This window comes from Zootoca vivipara, chromosome 6 (assembly GCF_965207765.1).
Source record: "Zootoca vivipara chromosome 6, rZooViv2.hap1.1, whole genome shotgun sequence".
NCBI classification, from domain to species: Eukaryota; Metazoa; Chordata; class Lepidosauria; order Squamata; family Lacertidae; genus Zootoca; species Zootoca vivipara.
Genome location: NC_142589.1, coordinates 81,326,426 through 81,350,673, shown reverse-complemented (window position 1 = coordinate 81,350,673; position 24,248 = coordinate 81,326,426). Strand labels below are relative to the sequence as shown.

General features: G+C 47.9%; 1 protein-coding gene across 1 annotated transcript in view; it reads right to left on the bottom strand.

Annotated features, from left to right (window-relative positions):
- Positions 1-14,759, bottom strand: part of LOC118086267 (leucine-rich repeat and fibronectin type III domain-containing protein 1-like protein) — a 52,664-nt gene extending 37,905 nt beyond the window's left edge. Inside the window, exon 1 of the mRNA XM_088672847.1 lies at positions 13,986-14,759. Coding sequence (XP_088528973.1) covers positions 13,986-14,115 — 130 coding nt within the window. The 5' untranslated portion in view covers positions 14,116-14,759. The remainder of the gene's footprint in view (positions 1-13,985) is intronic.
- Between the last annotated feature and the right edge of the window lie 9,489 nt (positions 14,760-24,248).

The window sequence follows — 24,248 nt, the reverse complement described above, 5'->3', positions numbered from 1 at the left end:
GCAAGATTGATTCACATTCGTAGCCCCGGCATCCATCGTCAAAATTCATATGAATCATGTGGAGATTCTCGGGTGTCATGTACCATCTAGCGATTATCACTTTGAGACGGCATTTTTCGGTAGCCTAGCCTACGATGAAAAATTACGCCCATTTCGAAACATACTCCCAGATCTCCGAAAAACTATGGCTACTCCGGAGAGCAGGTCTCCAACGCGGGAGACATTTTCTACAGAAGGAAGGAAGTGCACACTCGATGCACCAATAAGGTTGCCAAACTTCCAGGTCTGACTCGGAGCGCTTGAATTTCCGGATGAGCAAATATATATACATGAAAGGATGATTCCACACAGCTTGCAAGCTTTAGCTCAGTGGCAGCTAGCTGCAAATTACAGCCTAGACTCTCCGAGGGTCTGCCCTTCTCTGCTACCCTCTCCCAATTAATCTGCATCACCAGTGGGGGGGGGTCCTCATGACATCACCAGGGGCTGCCCCTGGGTCTCAGGTTTGGGCCCTGAAATCTCAGGATCTGGGCAGTGGCAGACTTTGGGCATTGAAATTTCAGCAGCAGCCAGTGCGATGCCCAACCTGCGATGCCTCCCATCTTTTGGTCCCTCGCTCTGGCGCAACCAGCGTAGGGAAGCAAAATTGGGACGTTTGGGACCGGGAACAGAAGCCAGGGCAGGTTCTGCCCGTCGGTGATGTCCTGAATAAATTGGGAGATTTGAGGGGTCTGGGCGGCTCCTGCAGCTCCCTCTGGATTTGGCACCCGGTGAAGGCAAACCAGTCACGCTCCCCGAAATCCACATCTGATCTGAGCAAACCAAAAGAAGTCTCTGGCTCCTAGCAGCCTACAGTCACCATTTACAACAGTGGTTTCCCAAGGGGACGGGAGCATTCCCTTGCAGGGGCGCGATTCCCTAGCGGGGCATCAAGAGTCGGGGTGCAGTAGGGGGGTGCCAGAGGCGTAAACAACTATCAAGAGTCTGAAAAGCTGGCATCACTGGATCAAGCTCATCAGTTTTGCTGAATCAAGGAAGCTAGTTTCAATTGGATTTTGAACACACGCCTGATTGATTGTTACCGCTTTGAATTTTGTCGTGTTGTTATCTTCCTTGGTGAGTCATGCAAACTGCTGGTCTAAATAATGATTTTTATAGGGTCGGGGGCACTGGGGGTAAGCTTGTGGAACCGAGGGGATGGTGGCACCCAAAACTCCTGGTTTAGACTGAGGAGGAGGGCATGAAAGCATTAGTGACAACAGAAGAATGAGAGCTGCTGCAGGTATCAATCTCGCTTTTGTTACCGGCAACGAGGGCAAAAGGCCAAGGTTTTTCGCAGAAAGGAGGGGGAGGCTTGAATCTGCCTGTTGGCACGTGATGCCCAACAGTGAGAGGCACCCTCATTTCTCCCCCCCCCACCACCACCACCACGGCAGGGGCTGAGTCACCAGCTCTCTTCGTGAAGAGGCCTCCCCCTTCCTGCCTTGGTCTCCCTCCGCTGCCAGCCTTCGCCATCACCACTGGCGACGCAACGCACCACAAGGATGCAGAAGGAAGGAAAAGAGGGCAGGGAGCCACGTGACAGCATCTGGAACAAAAGACACAGGCGCTCGCATGCCAAGGCCGCCGTCACTCGCACATGCGGTCCAAGAAGAATTGCACAGCCGCACCGAGAGCCTGGCCTAGGAGGACCCAGCAGGTGAACCACACTGACTCTGCACAAGCCCCAGAAAATCTGGATCCAATGATGCAATGACGCTGAAGGGAGGAAGGAATTCTTTACACAGCATGTAGTTAAACTGTGGAACTCCCTCCCACAGGAGCCAGGGATGGCCAACAGCTTGGACCTCTTAAAAAGGGGATTTGACGCATTTATGGAGAGCTATCAAAATTTATCCTCTGTTCTCACTGATGGAGGGAGCGACGCTTCTGAATCTTACTTGCTGTGTTTCCCCCCAAGGCATCTAGTTGGTCCCTGTGAAAGCAAGGTGCTGGACTAGACAGGCCCCCTTTGGCCTGATCCAGCAGACACGTCTTATGCAGATTAATTGAATTTACATCATCTTGCCTATTTTTTCACAATTTATTCGTCTCAAGGTGGGCAAACCGCTAACCTGCTGGAATTCCTGTTAGTCCCCTTGGCCAGCTTTTTGAGACTGGTCCCAAGCTTATTTTGGCAATCGTAAGGACTAGAATCATAGAACTGGAGAGTTGGAAGGGAACCGTGCGGATCATCTAGCCCAACCCCCTGCAACAGCAGGAATATGCAGCTGTTCCTTATGGGAATCGAACCTGTGACCTTGGCGTTATCATCTGCACGCTCTAACCAACTGAGCTATCCAGATGGATCTTTAAAAAAAAGAAGGAGAATAAGAGATTCTCAAGTTTCTGAATTCCCCAACCAATATCGCAAGGGCACATGCAGAGAACCTCACCAGAAAATAACTGCAATATCTGGGAGTAAGGCACAGGATTTTTTGTGAGAGCGCTGGCAGGCATAAGCTCGGCAAACCCTCCTTAGTGCTTGGGGGAGGCTGTGCATTGAAATCCTTGCAGATATCAATGACACAAGCATCTCCTTTTGGCGCCACTGCTATCTGACGTGACATATTTAATGAGGACTAGCTCCCCAGAGGGGCAAAGGAAACACTGGAGATGGCCTGCGGAGATGGGGAAAATGCCACCCAGAGGCTGCTGGGAGCAGCCAGCGGCTGGCATCCTGCTCCCACAAGGCAGATCATGCAGCCCAAAATGGCATCAATCTGGGCTTTTTAGCCCCTGAACCTGAAACAGCCAAAGGACTGAACTCCAGAACGGATGAAGCCGCCCCAGCAATAAAGGCTGTCATCCGATTAAATAATTTCCAGCAGATTCATATCGAGATTCTTCCGCACAATCACCCAATATTTCATATTTTGGCGCATTACCAAAGCTCAATAGCTAATGAGAAGTGTTGACTGAGAAAGCAATATCCTTTCGAAACAAAAAACCTATTTTGTTTTTAAATAGCCTCTTTCGTTATTCCATGGGGGCTTCCAGATGTAGCGGGGGGGCTGTGTGGAGAGAGAGCAGCATTTCGGTTTCCCCCAGAATGGAGCAAATCTAGATTTTAAAAGGGTGAATACAGGCTGGAATTTTGATGTCAAGGATATTGGGAACTTGCATGCACAAGATATGTTTACGGAGGAATGCAAGCCTACCCTGAGGTGCCCAGGATCATTGAAAGATTCAGGACGGAGAAAAGAAAGCCCTTTTTCGTGCAGTTAAACTGTGGAACTCCCTCCCGCAGGAGGCAGTGATGGCCACCAATTTGCACAGCTTTAGAAAGGGATTAGACAAATTCATGGAGGGCTATCAATGGCTACTAGCCAGGATCCAGAGTTGAGGGCAGCAATGCTTCTGAAAGCCAGTTGCTGGAAACTACGGGGAGAGAGCTCTTGTGTTCGAATCCTGCTTTCAGACTTCACATTGGGGCATCTCGGTGGTCACTGTAAGAATAGGCTGCTGGACTATGATTCCTGCGTCAACTATGCAGATTTCTGCAGCACTAGAATTCCCGCATTGCATGGGGGGCTAGATGGGGGGGTCCCTTCCAACTCCATGATTCTATGACTAGAAGATGGACCCTTGGCCTGATCCAGCAATCCCACACAAAACACCCACTCGAAAGCCGCCGCTCCCCGCCCACCATATTAGAGTAATGAAGAAAAAATTAGGAGGGAATTAAAGCCTAGCAAATTAACATCTGTCTTCGCTGGAAATGACAGCCTATTGATTAGAGGCTGCTCCCCAATGTGTTATGTCGATAAGCAGCGTTCTCACTTGCTCAATCCGCTTCGCGAAGACATTATATCAGCAAGACTAACAACAACAACCCTGCAGGGTAGGTCGGCCTTGAGGTCCTCATGCCACTTTGGGTGGGCGGGAAAGCGAAGAAAATAAAAAAAATGGATTGCTTGCCTAAAGCTGCCTATAGATTTAATAGCTGGCGAGGCATGAAAACCCAGGGTCTCTGCCCTGGCTTTGTAATATGTGGGAGCCTCTGAGCATGTGCAAAGAGCTTTTGCAAAAATGACCATAACCTCCATGCACAAACACACTTCCAACCCTACAATTCTATGATTCTGTAATTCAGGCACCCCCCAAAAAAACTCAGCCCTCCAGATGTTTTGGGACTACAACTCCCATGATCCCTAGCTAACAGGACCAGTGGTCAGGGATGATGGGAGTTGTAGTCACGAAACATCCGGAGGGCCGAGTTTGGGGGGTGCCTGCTGTAGTTCCTTCTCGCCTGAAACAAAACAATAATTATGGGAGTCGAAATAAGCCTTGGCTTAGGCTCCTGGCTGAACACTGAGCTCTCTCTCTCTCTCTCCCCCCCCCCCGCCCGCCCAGGAAAAGAAAGACAATTGAGATGGAGCACCTCTGAGCTGTCCCTGTCTCATCTAAGTCTGCTCTTTGCAGCTGCGCTCCTTGCTCCAATCTGCAAAGCTGACTCTGTTAAAATAAGGGGCACAAAGGGTGCGGAGGTCAAAGCCGCAATCTCATCTGGTCCAGACATGACCTGCCCATCTCCCTCGAGTCTCCAAAGCGGAGAGTGATGCTTCCAGAAGGGAAAATTACTTTGGTGCTGCTCTTCCGCATAGTTTGTTACAATTAAGAGCAACGAGGTAAGGAATTAAAATCCGGGGGTGGATGGCAAGCTACCTCCAGCCATCACCAGCTAATTAATAAATGAAGAGCATAATTAGGAGCTATTTTGCTTTCGCTGACGGCCTGGGAATCAAAAAAGTTCAATAGAAGTTCAAGCAAAGAGGCAGATTTTTCCCTTTGTTAAGTAGATTTGCTCCAACCTACACACGCAAACGTTTTCTAAAATGATGGAATTCAAGACCACTGGGGAAAAGAATAATTATGGTCACATTAAAAAAAAAAAGTGGAGATTTCAACTCTGGGAAAACCGCCAAGCAGTCTGGGGGAAGAATATCAGGAGATCTTAAACCAGGGTTCAAGTATACTTCTTGGTTCTGGCCGATGTCCAAAAAAAGAAAGTCTGTGAGTGGCTATTTGTATGACCTTTTTTGTACAAAGACTCGGTGTGTCTTTCTCTAACACACACCAGTGCCGGATTTACGTATAAGCTAAGCAAGCTGTAGATCAGGGCCCCACTCTCTTGGGGGCCCCCAAAAAAATGTAAGGGAAAAAAAACTGGATGTACATTTCCAAAATATAAGATAAAAAACAAATAAAATAAAACCTACATACAGCAACAGTGTTTTGTGTTGTGTAGGCTCCTATTTTGTTATGTGCAAATGGCTTTATATACCAATTAGGTCCATAAATTACCATATAGCATATATTCAACACAAAAAACAGCGACAATTTGTTGTTGACAGAGGACAGCTGGACATATAAAGGGCCCCATTACCTTCAGGAGCTTAGGGCCTCTCATCAAACCTCAATCCGGCCCTGACACACACACATTCCCATCAAAATCCGGCATGAAATTTTGCAGAGGCTAAGGAGTTAAGAGAGAGTGTTTTCATCACGGTTCATAAGGACTAGAAACTTAAGTGGAAGGAAAAGGCAGAGAGGTTGGATTTTGCCTCGAGCTCTCTGTCCCAGCACAGCCCGAACCTGAGATAACACTGTTGAGGTTTCACACTATGGGTGGCACACCGGCTTGTATTTTCATGCAGTAACACAAGCTTTGAAAACAGGCCAATTATTTTCCACCTTCTTTTGTGTCCACAGAATGGCTCCTCCTGGAGGAGCTAGATTTCTGGGGGAGGGTAGCTCCTTTTCACAGAATAAAAACCCAGGGAGGACATGAGTTCACCGTCAACAACACTGCATTGCAGCGGGGTTGGAGTAGATGGCCCTTGGGGTTTTTGCAAGGCGCAGCAATTTTGCAAGCCCATTTGCCGCATCCGTGCATGCAAACCATTATTAGGAGTCGCTTCTAGAGTGGATTTGGGGGGGAGGGTTGGAAGCACAGTCACTCCCCACCTCCAACGGCAAAAGGGGCAACAGTCACCCTGAGACCGCACCCTGGCCAGGACCCTTTGCTCTTTCGCAAGTTCCAGGTGGTGCAAGGCAGCTGCTAGGGATAGAAGAGACAGCCCTGAGATAGAACAGAACCACAGAATTGTAGAGTTCAAAGGGAACCCCAAATGTCATCCAGTCCAACCCCCTGCAATGCAGGAATCACAGCAAAAGACTACATGACGGGTGACAATCCAAACCCCAACTGCAGCAGCCATTATTATTCTGACTATTAGTATTATTAATACCCAACCTTTCTCCCAAGCTGAGGTTCAAGGTGGCTTCCAGGAAAACAAAAATAGGTAAAATATCTGCCTCCCTGTCCTGCAGACCTTTCCCACCTGGCCTGGGAGGGCTGGGCCCAGACTGACTCCAGCTACAAAGGCTAAGGCTACTGAACAGCTGGGGTGTTTTTTGCAGGATTTGTCATGAGTTGTTGTTCTTATTTTCTGCAGTGACTCCCCGTTTGTGGAATGCTCTCCCCAGGGAGGTTCAGCTGGCACCTTCATTATACACCTTTAGATGTTACACTTTAACCAGGCCTTTGGCTGATTGACATCCGATGCCCCTTTGAAATGTGTTGAGGAAGGGGGGTGTTTTTCGTTTATTTTTGTTTTTATTCTGATTATGTGTTTTGTGGTGTAACCGCCCTGAGCCATGCGGGTATAGGGTGGTATATTATTATTATTATTATTATTATTATTATTATTATTATTAATATTAATATTATTATTTTGCTGTTGTTTGATATTGATTTTTTGTATCTTTATTTTAGATCATGTTATTTGGTAATTCTTCAGTGTATTTTTCACTGTTTTATTTATTGTTTATGACAACTTTCAGGTCATAGTTATGTATCCTTTTCATCTTGCAAGCCGCCTTGAGCATGGTTTGAACTGTGGAAAGGCAGTGTACAAATGAAATTATTTGTGTGTGTATGTATGTATGCATACAAACACATTCAGAAGCAGCAATTAAAACCCAGTTTGCCTTGACTGCATCGTCTGCACTTTCTTTTCAAAGGTCTGTCCAAATAAGAAAATTATAGGAACATAGGAATCTGCCTTAAACTGAGTCAGACCACTGACCCATCTAACTCAATATTGTCTACTCTGACTGGCAGCAGTGGCTCTCCAGGGTTTCAGGTGGGAGATGCCAGCAGGGTTTGAACCTGGTGAACCTGGGACGCTCTGCTTGCAAGGCAGATATTCTACCCACTAAGCTACAGCCCTTCCCTAAGGACAGAGTCTTCCCATAGCTGCCAAGTTTTCCCTTTTCTCGCGAGGAAGCCTATTCAGCATGAGGGAATTTCCCTTAAAAAAAGGGAGAACTTGGCAGCTATGAGCCTGCCAGAGGAAGGATAACAAGGAGGGAGCCAAGCTAACCTCTCTTGGGAGGGAATGCCACAACCTAGGAGCAGCCACAGAAAAGGCTCCTCTCTCTTTCGTGGCACCACCTGCTGTATCTCTGATGTCGAGAGAAGGGACTCACCTAGGGATGTTAGCACCCAGACAGGTTCATATAGGGAGAGGTGATATTTCAGGTATTCTGGGCCCAATTCATATACTGTAGAGGGCTTTATAGGTCATAACCTATTAAAAAGCAGAGACATCACCTTGCCAACAATGGTCCGTATAGTTCAAGCTATGGTTTTCCCAGTCGTGATATATGGAAGTGAGAGCTGGACCATAAAGAAGGCTGATCGCCGAAGAATTTGTCTAATTCCCTTTTAAAGCCATCTAGGTAGGTGGCAATTGCTGCCTCCTGAGGGAGCAAGTTCCACAATTCAGCTGTGTGGAGGATTCCCCTTTATCGGGCTCGAATCTTCCAGAATTCAGCTTCATTGGGTGGCTACTTGTTCCTGTCTTAAGAAAGACTTTCTCCATGCTATTTTTTACTACCAAGCTACTTTAAGTGAATTCAAATCACCAGGGCCTGAGCTGCTCCCAAGGGTAATAAAGGAGGTTGCGGATATAATCTTGGAGCCTCTGTGTATAATATTTGAGAATTCTTGGGGAATATGTGAGGTCCCTGCAGACTGGAGGCAAGTAAATGTTGTCCCCATCTTCAGAAAGGGGGGAAAAGGAGACCCAGGTAAACTACTGACTGGTTACCTTGGTGTAGATACCAGGAAAAGTCCTAGAATGGATAATTAAACAGTTAGTCTGTGAACATTTAAGAAAGGAGCTGTGATTATTAAGACCCAGCATGGGTTTTTATCAAAAACAAGTCATGCCAGACAAATCTCGTTTATTTTCTTTTTTTGATAGTTACAAGCTTGGTGGATCAGGGAAATGCTGTGGATGTAGTGTGTCTTGATTTCAGTAAGGCTTTTGACAAAGTCCCCCATGAGGAAGATGGTAAAATGTGGGGTGAATGAGGTAACTGTTTTGTAGCTGGTTGACTAAGCAAACCCAAAGGGTTTCTTGTCATCCTGCAAAAAAGTGACAAGTGGGGTGCCACAGGGTTCTGTCCTGGGCCTGTTGTTGTTCAACGTCTTTATAAATGACTTGGATGAAGGAATTGAGGGGATGCTCATCAAATTTGCAGGTGACACCAAACTGGGAGGGGTAGCTAATGGCCTCCCGCAGTTTGGTCAGACTCATGTTGGTACGGTAGCTTCGAGAACACTGTCCAACCATCTTGTCCTCTGTCGTCCCCTTCTCATAGTACCCTCCATCTTTCCAAACATCAGGGTCTTTTCCAGGGAGTCTTCTCATGAGGTGGCCAAAGTATTGGAGCCTCAGCTTCAGGATCTGTCCTTCCAGTGAGCACTCGGGGCTGATTTCCTTCAGAATGGATAGGTTTGATCTTCTTGCAGTCCATGGGACTCTCAAGAGTCTCCTCCAGCACCATAATTCAAAAGCATCCATTCTTCGGCGACCAGCTCTCACTTCCATACATCACTACTGGGAAAACCATAGCTTTCACTAGACGGACCTTTGTCGGCAAGGTGATGTCTCTGCTTTTTAAGATGCTGTCTAGGTTTGTCATCGCTCTCCTCCCAAGAAGCAGGCGTCTTTTAATTTCGTGACTGCTGTCACCATCTGCCGTGATCATGGAGCCCAAGAAAGTAAAATCTCTCACTGCCTCCATTTCTTCATGCCCCCTGTAACTGATCCCATTCGGAGGTCTGGCTGCCACTTTCTGGAGGAGCCGGATCTCCTGAACACATTTCAAAGACAGACCACCCCCCACCCCTGAGTGTGTTGTAGTAGCCCAACCAGGAGGTAACTCAGGCATGCGTCACCATGGCCAGATCCAACATCTGCTTGGGTGGGTGGGCAGGCAGGGGGCAAGCCCTATAAATATAGTGCTTGGCGCATCTGGGACCAAACGCCAACCCACGTCGTGGGCACCCCATTGAGCCAGGCCAAGGCTGGGGCTCATCATGGAGGGAGAGAGCTGAGTCAAATGGCATTAAGGCCCACTGCTCTCCTCCTCCGCCTCCCCTGGTAGCAAGTTGCTTTTGCTAAGGATCCAAGCACTTCATTTTGGAGGCTGGATGCCTGCCCTTTCCCCCACCCGCACCCCCACCTGCTGGCATTAATTTCAGAGCCAACAGGCATCATTATGAGCAATGCCTCGAGCTACAGACGGCCTGTTCTGATGACTCGAGGCTTGTGGGCAAAAGCTAGATGAGTGCAGCTGAAGGGGGGATGACACACAATTAATTTCAGAATTAGGGCACACCCCTCCTTGCTTTTTTTGCACTTTAGGCCTCCTCCTCCTCCTCCTATTTGGGAGCTGTGAGGGATTAAAGGCCATCTGATCAATCCTAGAATTCTAGACTTGGGGGGGGGGTACACGCAAAGGTCACCTAGCCCAACCCCCTGCAATGCAGAGGTCGTTTGGCTGGAACATTTGGAGCAGGGGCTCCTTCAGATGACCTGTTTATTGAGCATTAGTCCCGATTCCCTTGTGCCATGTCCCGCCTTCATTACTCGTTTGTTCTAATTTAATCATATAATTGAAGAGGTGGAAGGGACCTCCGGGGGTCATCTAGTCCACCCCTGCAATGCAGGAATCACAGCTAATGCATCCCTGGAAAGCGGCCACCCAGCCTCCAATGAAAGAGACTACACCAACTTCCTAAGGGATCTGTTCCCCCCTCAAATGACTCTTGCTCTCAGAAAGTAACTTCTAATGTTTAGTCAGAATAATAATAATAATAATAATAATAATCCCATCTGGCTGGATTTCCCCAGCCACTCTGGGCAGCTCCCTACAGATTAAAAACAGAATAAAAGATCAAATATTAAAAACTTCCCTAAACAGGGAATCTCTGAACTACAATTGCCATCAGCCCCAGCATACACGGCCAATCGCCATGGGAGTTGTAGTTCGGCAACACCCAGAGGGACAAAAGTTCACCGTGCCCTATCTAATCCAACCTCCCTCTCTCCCCAAAACTCTTTTGGGACTTCAGAGAGTAGATGCGGATTTAATTGGTTATTACTGACAATTGTCAGTTTATCTATCCAGGGCAGCTGTTGAAAACGTAGATTTGAAGCAAATCGTTTTGCCTGCCTCCTTTAAAATTTTATGCGCCAGATGTCAAGGCCTGTTGGTGAATATTTAGTTTGCCACTTTTGATGTACGGTTGGCTGATAACTTTAGAAGTGCTGACCTTAATGTGCCCTTCATTTATTTTTATTTTATTTTTACAGGTTTTGCTGTGCTTTCTAATGTTGCATTAAGCAACTGATGAAGACCTCATGCAAAAGAAAGCTGGTTTGGCTCATGCTGGAACACCTTGCGTAAAATGTGGCCTGTTAACAGGATGCTTGAATAAATATATGATATTTATTCTGCTGCAATAAAGAATTTTGTATTCTCTGTGCATTTTTGTCTTTTCGTTGATGAGATAAGTTGAGCAAGTAAGCCAAACCACAAGGCAGGGGGGAATAAAGCACGACTCTCTCTTTGGGTCTGTTGTGCAAAATGAGGCACAGAGCTTGTTCAAAGCTCCACTGAGGAAAACAACTTGAGGGTTTCTGGATCTATAATGCATATGCTATACTCGGATTTCTGCTCAGAGAAAGTCCAGATTCGCTCCGCTCCAACTAATTTATGCAGAACAGCATTAATTTACATGATGTATTAATATTGAAAAGCTTTGGGCTTGTTTGTTTGTTTGTTGCAGAATTTATTTAGCTCACATTAGCAAGCGAAACAAGGGCATGGGACAAGGTGGGGGGCAGGGGGGCAGGAGAAGCAAACACACACCCCAAAAAAGAGGGTCGGGGAAGGGTTCGAAATGTCCCACCCCTTTACCACTTGAATGTTTCTGCCTGCCTCTTGCAGAAGGACTATTTCTGGTGCAGAGTCAAAATGCGGGGGGAGGGGGACACACAAACACTTTGGGGAAAGTTTACATGTTCTGCGAAAAAAGCTCCAAGTCCGTACTCAGTGGAGACCCCTAAACTTCTTTCCGCCTTTCTTGAGGACTAGAGACTTGAGAAAGAAAAGGAAAGAGAAACAAATGGATATTCCCCATCCACTCCATTGGTAGCCAACCTAGGGCCCTTCGGGTATTCTGGACTACAATTCCCATCAGCCTGTGGCTAATTATCAGGGTGATTGACGGGAGCCCACAACATCTGGAGAGGATCGCTGCTGGATATCTCAGATTCCCAACTTGTGGTGTGCTGCAGCCCAGAACGAAGATGTTTGGATTGTGTCCCTATACAAGTGCTTCTCATATTGGGTCTCTGGCTGTTTTTGGACTACAACCCCCATCATCCCTAGCTAGGAAGCACAGTGGTCAGGGGTGATGGGAATTGTAGTCCCCAAACAGCTGGAGAACCCAAGTTTGGGAAACGCTGCCGTATACCCCCCCTTGCCCCTGTCAGAGGAAAGAACCAGGCAGCCTCTTCCCTTAACCCATCATTTGCCAACCTGGCACCCTCCAGATGTTGTGCACTACAACTCTCAGCAGTTTATAGGAGTTGTAGGCCAGAACATCTGGATGGCACCAGTCTGCCTTAAACTAGCTGCTCAACAACATACATCCCCAAAATACTTACAGCCCAAGATTCTTGCCCTCTGTTTGTAGGAAATTTGGGGTAGGGGTTGGAAATTGCAAGCCCCTTCGCCCTGGCTTTTAACCCTTGGGGTGTATATTTTTAGGACCCACCTGATTTTTGTGATTGCAGTTTATTATTGTTTATTTGTTGGTTGCATTTATATCCTATTCCTCCCATGAATTCAAGGTGATGTAATATATGGTCCTCCTCTTTATTTAACAACCCTGTGCAGGAGGGTCAGCTGAGAGGCAGTGACCACCCCGCCCCCCCACCGCCAAGGTCACAGCCCCTCATGTCCTAGTGGGAAATTTGAACCCTGGTCTCCCAGCTCCTATTCCAACACGCTAACCACTACACCCCACTGTTTTAAACTGTTTTAAATATTGCGTTTTATCGTTGCAACTCATCCTGACACTTTAGGATGAAGAGTGGGTAAATAACAACAACAACAACAACAACAACAACGCAAAAATCACCAGGTCCCAAATGGCTGGTTTTTTTTCAGTACTTGTGGGAGAAATAGGGTTGGAGCCATCCAAAGGAAGCTGAAAGATGGAAACCTGGGCTCAGGAACAGGGGGGGGAACCCTTTCAGACCCTTGCCACACCTTATATCACACAGATAGAGACAGCACCCTCCTGAAATCTCGTAAATTTCCTTAATCTTGCTCATTGGCTCAGCTCTCCTAGCAACTCCGGCAAGAGTGGGCAGCGAATTTCGGGGTGCCAAGAAGGGCAAGGCGCAAACACACACACACACGTCACTCCCACACTGCAAGGGTTTTGGGGGTTCACCTCTCGGAGGGGGGCGCTCCACGGGGGGGGGGGCAGTGCAATTTCACAGTCCGGAGGAAGCAATGTTACCTCTCGCTTGTTTTAAAAGGGGGTAAAGCAACTTCTCTCTGTGAGCGCACGCTGGGCGAGGCAGCCACGAAAAGGGGAGATCATATTATTATGAATCACTGTGTGCTCCCATCTCCTCGCTCAAAGGGCTTTGAAGGAATGATCTCACAACAAAACCCAGGAGTTCAATAATTAAAAACCCCATTTTACTGCGTGGGGGGGGGATCTCTAAAGCATCTTAATCACTCCTCTTTGTTAAGAAGACAGTCGCTGTAAAGCACTTGGGCATGCAAATAACACCCCATAGTAATCGATAGCAGTATCATCGTTGGGAGCCAAGGGTTTGATGGCCACTTGGAGAGTTCTTATATGTGTCTTATTTTATTTTAATCTCCACTGATCCGTCTCCTTAGTGTGTGACACACAAACACACCCAGCATGAAAGAGAAGTATATTAGAATAATTCTGTTTTAATGAACAGGGCAGGAAGGGGGGTGGATTGCAAAAAGAAAACCAAGGCAACAGCAAGGGATGAGCTGGTATAGGACTTAACCATCCCTTCCCATGCCCCTTGCAAGGATTACTGAGCAGTGATGGGGAAAGGCACTCTGCATATGCTCTATTTCTTCTTCCTCACCTTCCAGATTTTTTTTAAAAATGGACAAAGTCGGGCGAGGCCTCAGTGGGTACAGGAACTCAGTGGCAAAGCAAATGCACTCTGCACATGCTCAGAAAACCACCTTTATCTGGTTAAAATCCTGATTCTTCCTCCAACTCCTCAAAAAACAAAACAAAACAAAAAACAAATCCACCCCCCAAAAAATGTTTCTAGCCGATGGGTGCAACTGAGAGCTCTTTAGCAACATAGATTTCTATTTGGGCAAGGTTTTGTAAGACCCACAAGGCAGAGCATGCTACAAATATATTTTATTTTTATTTTTTTACAACCATGTCTCCAGAGCCAATACTCCACCCAGCTCCCTCGGGATCCCAGACAAGTCGCCTTGCGCCCCAAATCTCCAGAGCTCAGGGTGTCAAGAAGCCCCCCGACAGCAGCCCAGCAACGTACCTTGCTCTGCAGCTCCAGGGACCCATAGGCGGGGGGGGTTCACTCCCCACGGCGGCCGGTTCCTAGGGTAGCTGCTCCACCATCCATACCTGTTCCTCCAAGTCTCTAGAACTGGCAGCCCGGCTCCCATCGGGGAAACCGATGTGCCCGTTCGGAGGAGAGGACTGCACCGCAAGGGATGCCAGGCAGCGTGCCCATTGGCACCCCGGTTGGCCAAAATTCCCAGCAATGAAATAAGATCTGTAGAGCTACAGAGCGGGGAGAGGGGAGTTCAAAGCCCACCACCACGCCAGCCTCGCTCCCTCTGCCAAGCTCTCGGTGCAGAAGATGGGATGGATGGAGGTCCCCAGCCAGCGGTCTTCTCGCCGCCGCCGCCGCCGCTGCTGAGCCAGGAAAGGTGCCCGCCGCTTCACATCCTGAAATGATGCTGTCCAGAACAAAGAGGAAAGCTCATCTCCTTCCTGCAGGATCTTCCTAGCTTCTCCTTTCGGAAGCGATCCTCAAGCGCTGAGAGCCATCCGACAGAGGAGATCCTTCTGCTTTCCTTCAGCTGGTCTCCAATGAGGGAGGTGGGGGTGGGGGAGGGGATCTCTCTGTCTCTCTCCACCAGGGCGTGGAGCTTGCAAAAATGCCCAGAGATTTCTCTTCGCAAAGGCAGCGGCCATCCAGGAGACCCCAGAAAACACCTTTATCTGGTTAGGTTAGCAGACCCGGATAGATAGCAGAGAAGTTATACGTGCATGTTTCATGTATAATAAAATCAACCAGCGGCGACCACCATCTCTTCCGTCTGCAATCCCTCCGCGGCGGCGGACAAAGAGTTAATGTTGCACGGGGTGCGCGTCCCCCGGGGGGCTCTCCTGTCTTCTGCCACCCCACAGCGCCGCGCCGCGCCTCTATCGCCCTTGCAGATCTCTCTAGAAGCCAAAGAGGGCAGCTTGGGTGCTGCTGGGCAGGGAGACAGCTCCGCTGGGGGATGGGTGGCCCACGCCCACCGTGGGCATCACAGCTTGGAGGGGGGGATACAGCGGCGAGCCCCTCAGCCGGGTGTTGCATGTGAAAAAAGCCCCCGAGGAGGGAAGAGGAAAAAGCCCGGCGGTTCTAGGGCTCGAGGTCGGCGGGGCAAGAGCGGAGCATCAGCAGAGGATGGAGGATGCAGGTTGCCAGGCGATGGGTACCAGATGCGGGGGATGGAGAGAGGGATGCAGGGATGCAGGCAGCGCGCCGGCAGGATGGCCCCGCCGAGGGCAGATGAAGAGCGCCGGAGCCGGCAGCCTGCAAGACCTGGCGCGGGCTCCCTGGCCCAGGCTGCCCGGCGCCAGCAGCCGCGCCTTCGGGGAGCGCCTCCTTCTGGCTTGCGCCGGAGAACAAGCAGGGCGGCTTCTGGGCTCCGGACCAGGCATCGGGCGCCCCGCCCCGCCGGCTCTTAAAGGCGCAGCAGAAACCCCACCCAGGTTGCACGTGAGCTTGCACGTTCACATGCACCCATCATTGGCACCCAGGACAGGATGGTTGCTGCATTTCTTCTCCCTAAGGTCCCAGAGCGGGTTACTGAAACGAACGTTAGAATAATAGAATTGAAGGGACCTCTAGGGTCATCTAGTCCAACCTCCTGCAATGCAAGAATCTCAACAAACTGCCTCCCATCCAACTTGATACCATACCCTGCTTAGCTTTGCAAATGTGCTAGCATTAAGAACATTAGGAACAGTTTAACTTACATAAGAACATGAATAAGATGTTCTTATAGATGGATGGATCAGCATCCTGGCCTCACAGCAGCCAACCAGATAGAGAGACCTTTGAGCAGAACATGAGCACAAGAACCTGCAGCCATTGAAATATCCCCCCTTTTCCTCCAAGGCGCTCAAGGTAGCATGCATGGTTCTCCTCATTTAATCGCCACAAGGACCCTCTTCGGCTGAGAAGCAGTGACTAACCCTCAAGGTCACCTCCGGTGAGTTTCATGGTCCAGTGGTGGGATTTGAACTCTGGCCTCTCCCAGGCCCTAGTCCAACACTTGAACCATTACACTACACTGGCTCTTTCTATGCAAAAATTCACCTAGGCTAGGCTTGCCATTCCTGACATGTCTTGGTTTTCTGTGTAAAAATGGCATCAGGAAGGGATTTTGCCAAATTGGCAAAAAGTCAGTAGAAACCCAGATGTATGTCAATGCGATGGGAAAAGCAGCGGAAACAGCTTAAAACAGGGGTCAGCAAACCTTTTCAGTAGGGGGGCAGTCCACTGTCCCTCAGACCTTGTGGGGGGCCGGATTATATATATATTGGGGGGAGAATGAATTCCTATGCCCCACAAATAACCCAGAGATGCATTTTAAATAAAAGGAGACATTCTACTCATGTAAAAACACGCTGATTCCCAGACCGTCTGCGGGCCAGATTTAGAAGGCGACTGGGCCAGATCCGGCCCCCGGGCCTTAGTTTGCCTACCCATGGCTTAAAATCACAATTTTCGGTGGAGGTCTCCCCCCAAAAGCTCAAAAATTTGGTGGTTTCCTTTAAAAAAAGAAAGAAAGAAAGCTCAACAACTTTCCAACTCTACAATTCTATGATTCTAACTTTCAGCCCTGAGATCTGAGGTGTCCTCTCCCTGCCCTCTAGGGCAACAGATTTATAAGCAGCATAGTTTCCCCAGCATCTCCTTCCAGGAATGCAGGATGAGGCCTCCCCTGCCCTCCCTCCTGCTTTTCTTCCCAATTTGAAGGAACTCAGCCATGGCAGTAACCCAGTTTTGGGGTAGGTTTGGGGGAGTCAGCACTTCATGCCAGGGATTAAGCCTGGCCAGCTGCCTCAGCAAATATATTAATAGATCCTCTCCCTCTCCCCACCCCCCCCAGCACCTCCTGGCCGAAACCTGTATGTGGCACAAAAACGGGAAAGAGGGTGGTGGTTCTGTGTAGCTCAGAAGCTTGCTAGCATAAACACAGTGGGTCCTATCTGAAGCATCCGATTTTATTTGGGCATTGAAACCTGCAACTCCCTAACGGCAGTGTCACGTGGGGATGCAGAAATTGCAAAATGCTGAGTGCTCTCGTAAGCACCACTATGGAGGCCTGTCTTCTGTCTCCCCCTACCTGGGAATATTCACCAGAACCAGGGATCGGCTTAGCTCAGCTCAGAAGGGAAGCAGGCTTCGCTTGCAGAATATTCCTTAATCATAAAAAGGATCTCTGGGGTGGGAGCTCATAAGAAAACAAAAAGAGCCTGCTGGATTAGACCAACGGCCCACCTAGTCTAGCATCCTCTTATCACTGTGGCTGCGGGAAACCAGAAAGCAGGATCTGAGCCCAAGAGCAGCCCTCCTGTGATTTCCTGCAGCCAGAATTCAGAAGCATTGTTGCCTCTGACTGTGGAGGCAGAGCAGAGCCATTCTACCTAGTAGCCATCAATAGCCGCCCCCCTCCGTGAATTTTTCTCCTCCTCCATGAAAGCCATCCAAGTTCATGACCAACCAACACTGCCTCCTGTGGCAGTGAGTTCCATAGTTTAACTATGCTCTGTGTGAAGAAGTACTGGGAACTAATGACAGGAGAGCCGGTCTCCTAATAGCTGGGGACCGCTCTCTATTGCTTGAAATGAGATCCCCAGCGCAGATTGCTTCTCCAGATGAGAGGAAGGCAATTTGCATTTGAGCTGCCTGGGAGAAGCTGAGCAGAGAAGTTCTGGCCAGAAAGTTAGCAGGAACTGGATGGGGGGTGTTTCAATATATTGCTCCCTGGGAAATCTCCTGTAAGAATGCTTCTTTGCTTCCAATATGCTCTGCATGCATTTCTGAAAACAAAGCAGAAAATAATAATAAATTATCAAGCTCTCTTATCGAAAAGAAGCCAAATTCTATATATCCAGGACAGATAAACGATAGGATTTCTTCACGCAGTGGATAGCTAAACTGAGGGATTTCCTCCCACAGGAGACTGTGATGGACTAGAATGCTGGACTAAATGGGCTTAGGTTCTTATCCGCCCTGCTATTCAGATCTGGGGACCATACACCAGCATCCTTCGTCTTGTCTCTCTGTGTTAATGAATTTTTCCTGCCATCATCTCAAGGAACAGGAAGTGGAGGAGAGTTTGCATATGGACGCACTCCTACTCAAAGTTGCAAATAAAGTTTCGTCTAATTTTTGCATTGGGGGAAAAAAAGATTCCACAGCATTATGCACAGTGAAGTGATGGTAACTGCAAGGCGATTGGGCCAGGGGTGAATGCATTTTGTCTAAAGCTGCCAATTGCTGACCTCCAGCGCTGCTTTGACCTGTGCTGTTTAACAGGAAATTGCTCCTTCCCCGCCCCCTCCACCACCCAGAAACAGAAGCTGCCGCCCTGGGGAGTGTGGAAGTTTACAGAGAAGAAAAAGCGGCAGATAAAAGCGGCAGATAAAGAAAAAGTGGCAGATAAAAGCGGCACATAAAAGCAGCCTTTGCCGTTCACTAACAGTGTGGCATAGTGGTTAGAGCGCTGGACTAGAGACCCAGGAGACACCAGGTTCTGAATCCCCACTCACCCATAAAGCTCACCTTGGGCCAGTCAGCCGAACCTACCTCACAGGGTTGTTGTGAAGCTCAAATGGGCAGGGAGAGGACTGTGTGCCACCACCTTGTGCTCCTTTGAGAAATGCAATAAAATATATAAATACATACTACAACTCCCATCAGCCCTGGGACACCTCCCTCCTTTCTGCCTCCCAGCCTCCTCCTCCCCTCCCTTCTCCTAGCCAGGGAAATAATTGCTAAGTTCTAAAGAGATCTCCCCTCTCTTCCCCTTGCCCTCCCTCCCTCCCAATTTAATATCAGCAGCTGCACCAAGTTGGCCTCTGGGAGAGGAGGCCGTGAGTGGGATTAATAACCCAGCGTCCAAAGCAAGGCACAGCAGCAAAATGAGATGGGTTGTCTGGGAAATGTGGTGCATTGGGGGTCGGGTGGGGGGGTGGAGGGAGAGAGAAACAGAGACTGGCTCCATGAGACCCAAATAATCCTGTATAAAGCATGTCTGATTAGGAAGCTCGGGGAGATGGGAATAATAGGCCTGTCAGTTGCTCTTAATAAAACAGGTACTCTGCAGGAAAAAAAGTGCCTGTTCTGCACAAGTTTCTGGCTAGTTAGTCCTGGGGCATTTGAGGGCTTTAACTTCGGCAAGCAAGAGCTGCTGGTGGTGTCCCAGGCTGACACATTTTCTGCCTCACAAGCTCCTTCGCTCAATTCTGTTCGTGCACTTTGCTCATGCTCAGATGTGCTGCCATCTTTGTTACTGCATTACATGCCTCCCAGTAAGTTTCCAAACACAATTCAAAGAGCAGAATTCAAAGTGTTGGTGCTGACCTTTAAAGCCCTAAACGGCCTCGGTCCTATATACCTGAAGGATCGTCTCTCCCCCCCCCCCATTGTTCAGCCCGGACACTGAGATCCAGCGCCGAGGGCCTTCTGTCGGTTCCCTCCCTGCGAGAAGCAAAGCTACAGGGAACCAGGCAGAGGGCCTTCTCGGTAGTGGCACCTGTGGAACGCCCTTCCATCGGAGGTCAAGGAGATAAACAACTACCTAACATTTAGAAAACACCTAAAGGCAGCCCTGTATAGGGAAGTTTTTAATCTGTGATATTTTAATGTATTTTGGTATTTGTTGGAAGCTGCCCAGAGTGGCAGGGGAAACCCAGCCAGATGGGTGGGGTATAAATAATAAATAATAATAATAATAATAATAATAATAATAATAATAATGCCTTAGCACTGGAGACAGGTTCTGGGGCGATGCCTCTGTTGAATCCTGAACTCATAGTACTACAGAATTGTAGAGTTGCAAGAGTCCTCAAGAGTCATCTATTCCAGCCCATCTTGGCTTCCAGACACTTGTTTTATTTGTTTTTGTTTAAATATTTTTAATTGAGTTTTACATATTTTATCAAACACATTCAAAATCATCTCAAAAACAAAACAAGATATAAATTCCTAACCGCCTCTTCCCTCAACTTCCTTTTCTGGTTCTTTGAGTATTTGCTTCCCCTGCTTGTTTTATTTTACCTTAATATGCAGTCTTTAACTTAAATATTATTATATTCTTAACATTTTTATGCCCTACTTATTTTCATATTTCCTCTTGTACTTCGTTATTTTCCCATTTTTACATCTTAATTTCTATGTTGTTAATTGTAAATGTTTACTCAAACCCTGCTAGTGAGTCCACATCTTTACAGTTTTTCTGTAGGCACAACATAAATGGTTCCCAGTCTTTTAAAAAATCTCTATTATACTTGTCCCGTATAGTTCAAGCTATGGTTTCCCCAGTCGTGATGTATGGAACAAAATAAAAAAATTCCTTCCGTAGCACCTTAAAGACCAACTAAGTTTTTATTTTGGTATGAGCTAAAAACGTAGTTGGTCTTTAAGGTGCTACTGAAGGAATTTTTTTATTTTGTTTCGACGCAGACCAACACAGCTACCTACCTGTAACTAGAACTGTGATGTATGAAAGTGAGAGCTGGACCATGAAGTAGGCTGATCACCGAAGAATTGGTGCTTTTGAATTATGGTGCTGCAGGAGACTCTTGAGAGTCCCATGGACTGCAAGAAGATCAAACCTATCCATTCTGAAGGAAATCAGCCCCGAGTGCTCACTGGAAGGATAGATCCTGAAGCTGAGGCTCCAATACTTTGGCCACTTCATGAGAAGAGAAGACTCCCTAGAAAAGACCCTGATGTTGGGAAAGATGGAGGGCACAGGGAGAAGGGGATGACAGAGGACGAGATGGTTGGACAGTGTTCTCGAAGCTACGAACATGAGTCTGACCAAACTGCGGGAGGCAGTGGAAGACAGGAGTGCCTGGCGTGCTCTGGTCCATGGGGTCACGAAGAATCGGACATGACTAAACGTCTAAACAACAGCAACAACAATTATACTTGTCTCTAAGTTTTGCAGTTATCTTTGCCATTTCAGCATATTCCATCAGTTTTTCTTGCTTTTCTTCTTTAGTTTGTATCTTGGCTTCCAGAGCCTTGGTCACTTTGGTCACCCTCCTCTGCCCACGTTTCAGCTTGTCAATGCCCTTCTTAAACTGTGGTGCCCACAGGACCCCAGATAGGGTTTGGCAGAGCGGTGCCATTACAGTGGTACCTTGGTTCTCAAACTTAATCCGTTCCTGAAGTCCATTCCAAAACCAAAGCATTCCAAAACCAAGGTGCGCTTTCCTGGAAAGTGATGCAAAAATGGATTAATCCATTCCAGACTCTTAAAAACAACCTCTAAAGGAGCAATTTAACACGAATTTTACTATCTAAGGAGACCATTGATCCATAAAATGAAAGCAATAAACAATGAACTGCAGTCACACAATCAATCCATCAGTAGCTGAACTGGGTTCCACACAAACACAAACACAAAACAAAAAGAGCTACAAAAACAAAAACGCAAAATAAATAGCAAAAACAGAGAGACCTCAGCGTAACAGTCAAAATGGAAGTGTGGCACTCAAGTCAAAAGTGTAACACTCATGGGCGTACCCAGCGAGGGGCGGGGGGGCAGCTGCCCCCCACTTGAAGCAAAAAAAAAATTACCATATTTTACGGACCATAACCCGCACTTTCCCCCTCCGAAAACTGAAGGGGAAAAGTTGCTGCAGGTTATAGAAATCGGGCTGTTTCCGCCCCCTCCGTGGCTGAAGCTAGCGACAGGAACGTTGGGGGGGGGGAGAAGCAGCCTGAGCTGGGGAGGGGGCGGCGGACGGGAGCTCCATCCTTCCTTCCCCCCTCTTTCTTTCTTCCTTTTTCTCCCTCCCTCCCTCCCTTCTCTCGCTCTCCTTCCTTCCTTCCTTCCTTCCTTCCTTCCTTCCTTCCTTCCTTCCTTCCTTCCTTCCTTCCTTCCTTCTCTCTCTTCCCTCCCTGCCTCCCTCCTTCCTTCCCTCTCTCTTCCCCTCTCTTCCTGCCCCCCACCCCGTTTTGATCCCGGGTACGCCCCTGGTAACACTCAAACGGAGTGTGTTCGGCTTCCGGAAAAAAGTACGCAAACCAGAACACTTACTTCCGAATTTGCAGTGTTTGGGTTCCAAGTTGTTTGAGTACCAAGGCGTTTGAGAACCAAGGGACCCCTGTACTTCCCTGGATGTGGATACCGTCATTTGCTATGGCGCCACCTACTGGTGGGCTCCCAGCCTTGTACCCTACCAGTCCCACTGGATAGACCTCTGCCTGAGACCTTCCTGAGTCATCACTACTCAGGGTAGAAGATGCTGCGGCAGATGCTGGTCTGAGTTAATATAGTACAGCTTGCTTCATATGCTCAGCATGTTGTGCAACATCCCAGATTCCCAGGGCAAATGGTCGGGGGCTCCCTCCAGCAGACTGGATCCTTGTAGCGAGGGTTTCTTGAAGCCTTGAATTTCGAAGGCCATGACTCGGCAGCACTGCCTTTGGGGCCAACCGACAAGGAAGACAACAAACCCTCTTAATGTGGGATAACGTTTTGGGGCTGGCAGGCATACGCATGTTTTTTGCTCAACATAACAAATTAAAATATGGAGAGTTATTCTTCCCCCTTCGCGTTGTCTTATGCTTTATATTAAAAAAAAAAAAAAAAAAGCGCCGCCCAACCCCGGGCGCTTTCTGTTGAGTTATAAATTAAATGCATTTTTAAAAGATGTGTACACTCACATCATGCAAATGTGTGAACGGGAGATTACACAAATAAATTCAATGATGGCTTCAAGATGCAGATTTAACACCAGGGCTGTCCTGGTAAACGGCAAGGATTAAAGGGGATCTTTCTGTGCACAGACATAAACAGGCGCGCGTAGAAATGTTCCAAGTGTATTGTGACGGTGTCCAAGTCGCTGTTTTTCAAATCCAGAAGCTTTGTAATTCCCAGGAAATCGGACGTCAGTCATCTCCACAGCCAGGGGTTCCACCACAGCACAGCCACTGTTAATACAGAGTGTAAGAATGGCTAAGTAAGCCGCTTAACCGTTGGAGTCTCAAGAACTGGCACATTGCAAACGCATGAGCCAAAAGAAATGGCAATTCTGGAATTCAGCACATCATTTCCATTCCACCCAAGCCTGCTGAGGGTGTTGGATGTGCCAATCTCTGCTGCTTGATTTCTCAAGCAAAGAGGTGCCGGGGCTCAACGCTCCGGGGAAGTCAAGGCTTCTGCTTTAGAAGACATCCCCCCTCCTTTCCTAATCCCAGATGGGCAGAGGAACTCCAGCTAAGCTTAGTATTGTCTAAGCAGGGGCTCTCAAGGATTTCAGGCATATGGGCAGGGCCAGATTTAGGTTTCATGAGGCCCTCAGCTCCTGAAGGTAATGGGGTCCTTTCTATGTCCAGCTGTCCTTTGTCAACAACAAATGGTCGCTGTTTTTGTGTTGAATGGTCCATGGGGTCACGAAGAGTCGGACACGACTAAACGACTAAACAACAACATATGCTATATGGTAATTTATGGACCACAGCAAACTATGGCAAGTTCTTAAAGAAATGGGAGTGCCTGATCACCTCATCTGTCTCCTGAGAAATCTCTATGTGGGACAAGAAGCTACAGTTAGAACTGGATATGGAACAACTGAGTGGTTCAAAATTGGGAAAGGAGTACGACAAGGTTGTATATTGTCTCCCTGCTTATTTAACTTATATGCAGAATTCATCATGCGAAAGGCTGGACTAGATGAATCCCAAGCCGGAATTAAGATTGCCGGAAGAAATATCAACAACCTCAGATATGCAGATGACACAACCTTGATGGCAGAAAGCGAGGAGGAATTCAAGAACCTTTTAATGAGGGTGAAAGAGGAGAGGGCAAAATATGGTCTGAAGCTCAACATCAAAAAAACCAAGATCATGGCCACTGGTCCCATCACCTCCTGGCAAATAGAAGAGGAAGAAATGGAAGCAGTGAGAGATTTTACTTCTTGGGCTCCTTGATCACTGCAGATGGTGACAGCAGTCACAAAATTAAAAGATGCCTGCTTCTTGGGAGAAAAGCAATGACAAACCTAGACAGCATCTTAAAAAGCAGAGACATCACCTTGCCGACAAAGGTCCGTATAGTTAAAGCTATGGTTTTCCCAGTAGTGATGTATGGAAGTGAGAGCTGGACCATAAAGAAGGCTGATCGCCGAAGAATGGATGCTTTTGAATTATGGTGCTGGAGGAGACTCTTGAGAGTCCCATGGACTGCAAGAAGATCAAACCTATCCATTCTTAAGGAAATCAGCCCTGAGTGCTCCGTGGAAGGACAGATCGTGAAGCTGAGGCTCCAAT